Source organism: Cryptomeria japonica, chromosome 9, assembly GCF_030272615.1.
Source record: "Cryptomeria japonica chromosome 9, Sugi_1.0, whole genome shotgun sequence".
NCBI lineage: Eukaryota > Viridiplantae > Streptophyta > Pinopsida > Cupressales > Cupressaceae > Cryptomeria > Cryptomeria japonica.
The window spans coordinates 702149463-702157573 of record NC_081413.1 but is presented as its reverse complement, the minus strand read 5'-3'; the positions used below and the strand labels follow the sequence as shown (position 1 = coordinate 702157573).

The 8111-nt window shown below is 32.0% G+C and overlaps 1 protein-coding gene across 1 annotated transcript; it reads left to right on the top strand.

Moving 5' to 3' along the window:
• Nucleotides 1-303: 303 nt before the first annotated feature.
• Nucleotides 304-3557, top strand: LOC131073847 (uncharacterized). The gene is made up of 4 exons (XM_058010359.2): nucleotides 304-375; nucleotides 524-657; nucleotides 2710-2994; nucleotides 3111-3557. The coding sequence occupies exons 1-4, from the start codon at nucleotides 358-360 to the stop codon at nucleotides 3208-3210; spliced, it is 537 nt and encodes a 178-aa protein (XP_057866342.1). The 5' UTR covers nucleotides 304-357; the 3' UTR covers nucleotides 3211-3557.
• The last annotated feature ends 4554 nt before the right edge of the window (nucleotides 3558-8111 follow it).

Genomic DNA, 8111 nt, shown 5'->3' with positions numbered 1-8111 from the left:
AATTTCACAATCATATCTCATATTGTACATGTTTGTTGTACAAAGTCTATTCCAATATCAAAATGCACAATTGACCAATTAAAAGCATTATTGGGCATATCAACCGACTCCGACTAGGAATGAGTGGGGCCATAAAACAAAACCAGCAGCAGATAAGTTAAACTACGTGTAATCTCCAACATATGTAAACTTTGCCTCCTGCCCAGTCTCCAACTTATTATATCTATAACTCATCCAAACAAGCCCATCTGTTTCTTCAATCTTCATCCCCACTTCTATTTTATCCGACTACTTCATCATTATCTCTGTTAATAACTCAGGAGAGAAGATTGGGTATTTCTATTTTGTTGTTTTAACATGGCTTCCACTGCAAGAGTATGCATTCTTGAGGCATTTGCTTTTGCTGTGATTTATTTACTAAGTAAATAATCTTAACTCTGTTTTGGAGAATAAAATTGCATAACATGTTATACCATACAAGATGTTGAGCTTACTGTTATGGGTATTGTTGTGAAATATGCAGGCTTACTGGAGAAATTTGGTTTCAAGGTACAGGAATTCAATACCATTTTTCAAGTCTAGCCAAGTGAAGAGTAAGCAGTATCATCATGCAGTAGGCCAGAACAGGGAAACTCTTGAAAAACCACAGGCCTTGAGGTTGGATCTCTATGCTGCTTCAATCCTATTTATTCATCTTATATAGTAGCTTTGATATTATACTACTGTGTTATGCTGTTTCAATCCTATTTATTCATCTTCTATGGTAGCTTGGATCTTGCACTATTGTTTTCTGCTTCATTTCAGATCTCTCTTTATATGTTTGCAAAATGAATTTGAGTATTAAAACAGGAGTAAACAGTGGAATTCAATAATATAAAATTTATTGAATACTTAGTGCAAGAAAGATCAAACCAAATGAAACTAGGGATTTTTAAGCTAATTTCTATATAACAGTAGTAATAATTAGCGTTGGTATTGTTTAGTTCAGTATGAGTGAATAACTAAACTCCATGAACAATGATTTTACACTAAAGTGAAGAAATATAGAAATGAATTCCTGAGAATATAATTTTTTTCTCCACAATCTGGAAGTCTAGTTGGTTTGATCTAATGTTGTGAAGTTTCGGTACATATTTCTTATCATCTGCAAAGATTTTTATATTTAAAATGGGTATTTCAGTAACTTGTTCATGGATATAAAACAACAAAGCCTTTTTTGGAGTCATCTTCATTGAATATTAGACAGTGACTACATCAGTATGTCATGTTGGTGTCCTATTCTTTTGGTGCTTGTAAAAGCACTGTTGCATGCATGTAATGTTGTATATATATATATACGTGGTTTTACTTAGAAAGGTATTGTTATATCTACTTAATTGTGTAAGAATTTTTTATCATAATATTTAGAAAGGTACTGTTTTATCTACATATCTATGGATGACGATGGATCATAGAGTTTTGATATATAAATCCAAAAGTAGGCATATGATTTTAATAAAAATATTTTTATTAGTTAGCATAATATTTTATATATTATTAATTATTTTTAGTTAGCATAATATTTTATATATATTATTAACTAGTCAGAACCGAGTGTTGCTGAATTTATAATTAATGTAGAATTTTTATTAGTCAGAATAATATTTTGCATCAGAATTGTTGAGTGTTAATGAATTTATAATTGTGTAGATTTTTTATCCTGAATGTTTTAGATCATATTCATCTTCTATCATTATTTTTCATTCTTCTAGCTTCATAATTTCCTCCCCATAATGGATCATAGAGTGAGATTCTTTTATCATCTCCTCATAATGGATCTTGAGTTGGATTCTTTTATGATATTTTTTTGTCTTGATCGAGTTACTTGTTTCTCTCATACTAGACTATTACTATGAATGTTAGAGTCTGATCCGAAATGTTGATACTAGACTAAGAATAATAGAGTCTGATCCGAAATGTTAGAGTCCGGATCCGAGATCCGAAATAGTATCAAATGTTGATACTAGACTATGAATAATAGAGTCTGATCCGAAATGTTACTAGTGTTGAATGTTGATACTAGATTATGAATAATAGAGTCTGATCCGAAATGTTACTAGTGTTGATATAACTGACTCCAAATGTTGAGATTAGACTATGAATAATAGAGTCTGATCCGAACCGAAATGTTAGAGTCTGATCCGAAATGTTGATACTAGACTATGAATTGATATAACTGACTCCAAATGTTGAGATTAGACTATGAATAATAGAGTCTGATCCGAAATGTTGATACTAGTGTTGATATAATTGACTTCATGATTTTTTTCCTTTTCTTTTGAGCGATGAATCATAGAATGTGATCTGATCCGAATAATAGAGTCTGATCCGAACCGAAATGTTAGAGTCTGATCCAAAATGTTGATACTAGACTATGAATAATAGAGTCTGATCCAAAATGTTACTACTGTTGATATAACTGACTCCAAATGTTGAGATTAGACTATGAATAATAGAGTCTGATCCGAAATGTTGATACTAGTGTTGATATAACTGACTCTATAACTGACTCTCTGATTTTTTTCCTTTTCTTTTGAGCGATGAATCATAGAATGTGATCTGATCCGAAATGTTGACAATTTTTTTTATAAAATTTCAAATCCAAAAGTACTTATTGGATAGGTTTATGAAACCTTAATGTTATTAGTTTTTTTGGGATTTGGTCTGCAGATTAGTGAAACCTGAGTTTTTCCCAGTATATGCCCTATTTGGGTTGGTCCTCCTACAGTTATCCATGGGTTTGATAAACATGAAGCAAGTACTGATGCATTGTCCTAGTGTGTATGTGGACAAGAAGAAGAGAAAGACAATACCAGAAGTAGTAGAACCTGACATTGTGGTTAAAATGTCAGAGGACTTTTATAACAAGAGCTGGTTCAGGCGACTTGGGCAGATTGTTAAAAAAGATTCTGAACTTGCCAAATTAATGCCTTGGATACTTGAACGAGATACCAAGTGAGTACATTTGTTGAATTATCTTTTTCAACTGTATCATTGTTCATTTCCAATTCAGAAATGCTATGCAGTGTTTTCTTTATAGTTATTTGCTTTATGTCTGACTGGCTGTGCAGGAAGAAACCTGTTAGAGTCTCTCAAGTCAGTTGGAGTGCAGATATGAATATGGGAAAGAGTGAATATGATACAGTCTTCATAATGCATGATAGTATATAGTGGTGGTGGTGTATAAACTAGTTTTTTTTTTATAGTTTGGGCCTTTTTCCCCCTGGTTCTGGCTTTTGGTTTTGTTTTGCTTTTTTCAATTTCATATTTGTGAGATTTGTTTTGTTCCTCTTCCTGGCTGCTGTCGCCTTCATAACTGCTTTGTAATGGGTCTGGACCCTTCCCATATATTTACCTTAGATCAAAATGTTTGTAATGGGTCCGGATCCTTCCTTTGTATTTATGGGTCCGGACCCTACGTTTGTAGTAGATAGCAAATTGGTCTGAATACCTAGAATGGTGTATTGAAAAAAAAAATATTGCTAAATTGTATATTCAAAATAAATGTACGTTTGTAATGGGTTTGTAATGGGTCCCGACGACCCTTCCTCTCTATTTACCTTGATCTAAATGTTTGTAGAAGATAGCAAATTGGTTTCAATACCTAGAATAGTCTATTGAAAAAGAAAATATTGCTATATTGTATATTCAAAGTAAAATGTTTGTAGAAGATAGCAAATTGGTCTCAATACCTAGAATAGTCTATTGAAAAAAGAAATATTGCTATATTGTATATTCAAAGTAAATGTAAAATGTCTTTATTTACCTATTATGTATTTACCTTGATCAAAACGTTTGTAGAAGATAGCAAATTGGTCTGAATACCTAGAATAGTCTATTGAAAAAGAAAATATTGCTAGATTGTATATTCAAAATAAATGTAAAACGTTTGTAATGGGTCAAGACCCTTCTTCTATATTTACCTTGATCAAAACGTTTGTTGAAGATAGCAAATTGGTTTGAATACCTAGAACAGTCTACTGAATACCTAGAATAGTCTATTGGAAAAGAAAATATTGCTAAATTGTATATTAAAAATAAATGTATAAATGATTTGAGATAAGATTAAACTTAGTACTGTGAAAAAATTTAAATATTCCTTGTGTGACATTGGGAAAAAATATGGTTGAGATTGTGATATGCACAATGTTTCTAGCTTTCATAGAATTTTTGATGTACATATGGTTGTTTTCTTTTAATATTGAAAATGATTTGAGAAGGAAAGTTTTGTTTGCTTCTCATGCTTTATAAAAATATTGTATTATGCAGATGAAATGCATGACAATGCATGACAAGTGTTCATCTCTATCTATATAACTATTTCTAATTGTTGAAAACTCTAATTTGTCAATCTATGCCACATACTTAAATTTAACCCTATTTCACATATGCACCATCTTGTACTATTCATCTATTTATGTGTCACTCTCTTGTTTTCTTGGATATGATTGTTTTCTTCTTTGATTTCATATTTTTCTTATCGCTATCCACAACCCTTTTCTTCTTTGATTTCATATTTTTTTTATCGCTATCCACAACCCTTTTCTTCTTTGATTTCATATTTTTCTTATCGCTATCCACAACCCTTTAAGAAATGACATTAATGCTTATAAACAAAGATTTAAAATGAAAATAATGTGTCACACTCTTGTTCTCTTAGATATGATTGTATGTAGTAGCACTATCTTTGATTTCATATTTTTCTTTTCCACAACCCTTTAAGAAATGACATCAATGCTTATCAACACAGATATAAAAGGGAACAACTAATAATAAAAAGGAAATGATTATTTATTAGTCATTTCCACAACCTTGTTTCATAAGTAGCTAGATTTTACACTTAAAGTTTTTTATTTCAAAACTATTAAATCAGCCATAGATTTTCCTAAGGTAAATCCCACTAACAAATTTTAACCCACAACTATATGTAGTGGGCATTTGTGTGCATATTAGGACACTAGTGTAGGAAGATGAATATCGTTGTGGGCATTGGTGTGCATATTAGGACACTAGTGTAAGAAGATGATAATACCATTTTAGGACATTTTAGGACATACATGATAGCATGTATTATTTTTCGTACATAAACTATTAAAAAAATATATCTAATCTTTTATGCTAATTTTAATAGTTTGGAATCTCGTCTTGATTTCCTTCAAGCACATGCTCCTATGCTCTTTATTCAGTCTATACTTTTATAATTTTTATGTTCTTTATTCAGCCTATACTCCTATAATTTTCATGTCTTTTTAAACTATAAGAAAAATATTATGTGACTTATTGCGATTAGATAGAAACAACTTATTCTCCTTTAATCTAGGGGCTTTCTTGCAAAGTAAAACACAAACCAAAAAATTACAATCCCTTTTACTAGCCTTTTATTTCTTATATTTGAAGTGTAAGATTATGGCTTCCTTTAAATATTTTGAATATACAATTTATCAATATATTTTTAAATAAACCCTTTAAATATTATGAAAGCATAATATGCACCACATAAACATAAAAAATATACGCCTCTCTAACCCCAAATACCATTATTTTGAATATACAATTTATCAATATATTTTTAAATAGACCCTTTAAATATTATGAAAGCATAATATGCACCACATAAACATAAAAAATATACGCCTCTATAATCCCAAATACCATTTTAAATACTCTTATTTTGTATTTTAAATTTATAGTTCCAAATTCAAAATCACATCAATATATTTCAATTCTCTAAACATTCTCTATCAATTCAGCTTACAGAGTTAGCTTTATATTTTTTCTTTGTTTTCATCTTACTTATCCGTTGACATTTTCATGTCACCCTTAAAGGCATCAGTCATAATTGATCTGAGAGATTAAAAAAATGGCTTGAACCCTCTACAAGTTAACTAGTTTGAAACACCTAAGGCCTAAAACCTGCCCTAAGCCTCATGCCTTGGTCGTTTCTTGGCCATGTTATATTTTTCAGTTGACTTATTATCGCTAATCATAACACTTAAAAGGTCACCTGCTGAAGGGCCATTTGAACGTCCGAGCGACTGACTCCTTCCTATCTGCTCACCGATTCGACCTTGACGCCTCAGCTCTTCCCTCACCCTGCTTCCTTGGGGGCATGATGACATCATCAAGTTTTCGAGTGCGGCATGGCGGGGTTAGTCTTATCTTTCCTCTACCCCGCCTGCCTCAACTGAAGCCACCCTTAAACAACACACACTAAGCTTTGACTGTTAGGTGGCTGTGGACCCATTCCTTCCCCTATTCCTTCCCCTGACAGTTCATTCCCATACACTAAGCTTTGACTGCCTAGGTGGCTGTGGGCCCATTCCTTCCCCTATTCCTTCCCCTGACAGTTCATTCCCATCCGTTTCCGTTTAATAAACAATCACCATTAAGATTTTGAATTTTGAATTTTGAATTTGAACACTGTTCCCGCGTGCTTCATTGCATAGAATAAAGCGAACGGAGAGAGCACTCTCATCTACCTCGCAGCTGTCATGGAGTACCTCGTCATTGTGATATTTTCACAACCTTTCCTTCTTTATACAGCGGACAGAAGAGATGGGCATCCTCACAACGCAGTGAATGCAGCAAACAGGCTTCCATTCCGATCAGTCTTATTTGCCAACGTACTCTCTGCCTGTGCTAAAATGGGAGCTTTGAAACAGGGTATGGGCATCCATTTAAAGCTTAGATAAGGCACGCGAACTGATTGACAGAATGCCTCAAAGAAATGTGTTCTCATCTGAACGCTCTTGATTGCATGTTATTAACAAAATGGAGTTTGGATTATCTTCACGGATTGCAAAAATATCCAAGGATGGTCTGTAAAAACAGACCAAATGTTTGAAAACCTTAAATCTTTACTTTAAAGATGGTCTGTAAGTGTTCCTAGATATCATGCAAGAGTGGATTGAGGAGACTATTCAAATTTCTCATCATGCAAAGTATAATGCACTAACTATTGTTGAAGGCACCTAGACTTAACTGGATCCTAACTTATGATTTAAGGTTGCCTAAGGTGCCAATCAACAGTAATTTTCAAACATAAATTAACAATTTTCAATCCATTTTAAATATATTAGTATGAAATCAAAATGCAGAAAATTTTTAACCTTGGATGTTCAAATTTGTGACTATCATCCTTGAAAATAAAGAAATAAATAATTAGGAAAATCTGATTAGTGACACCTTACATAAGACATTGTTGCAAGTTCAAGATGCCAAAATTTCTATATGACTTCATATCCAGTTTATCTTATAACAAGGAAAGCTCCTTACCTTGGACTAATTAAAGTTGGAATTATTGCCCTAAGGAAAAAAAGGTTTATGAATCCTATCCTTAATTAGGCAAGACAAAAACATTTTAAAAAAGGATAAAAATGTTATGTTATATTTGATCAAATTGATAGAGAAAATATAAGGAAATGTCTATCTCTAGAGGATACAACTACAATTGCAAAGTTAGGAAATTGGTTCATCTAATTTCTAATGTTTGCATATAGTTCCCATATATTTCTTCTACTCCCCTACAAACTTATGTGCAATATGTTCAAGATGCCAAGAATAGGGGAAAGAGTCAAAAGAAGTCAATTCATCTCTTGCTGAATTTTAAACATGGCCTAATATCACTACCAAGAAAATAAAGAAGGTTTCTAAATCTTTAGTAACGGATTTGCAAACAATTTCAACAATGTTATATGAACCACCTCAAGAAAATAAAAATATAGTTATTTTTTAATTTATACTAATACACCATAGTCAAGGATTAAAAAATTGGTACTCTAATTGTGGATAAAGATTTAGAGATCTCTGACCATCTGATTATCAAGTGTTGAAGGCTTATTTGGGAGTATAGATAAGACAATTATAAATTGAGAATAATCTATCTATCATTACTTCCATCATTTGTAAAATGAATAAGAAATTAGACCAAGCATAAGCTAAAAGAACAAGGGTTTCAACTGACCTCTTATATTAAACACCTAGTTAAACCTCTTCAATATTCTCAAGTGTTATTTTTTATACCTACTATTATCTCTCATGAGCATGCCTTAGCAATTGATGAGATGAAATAT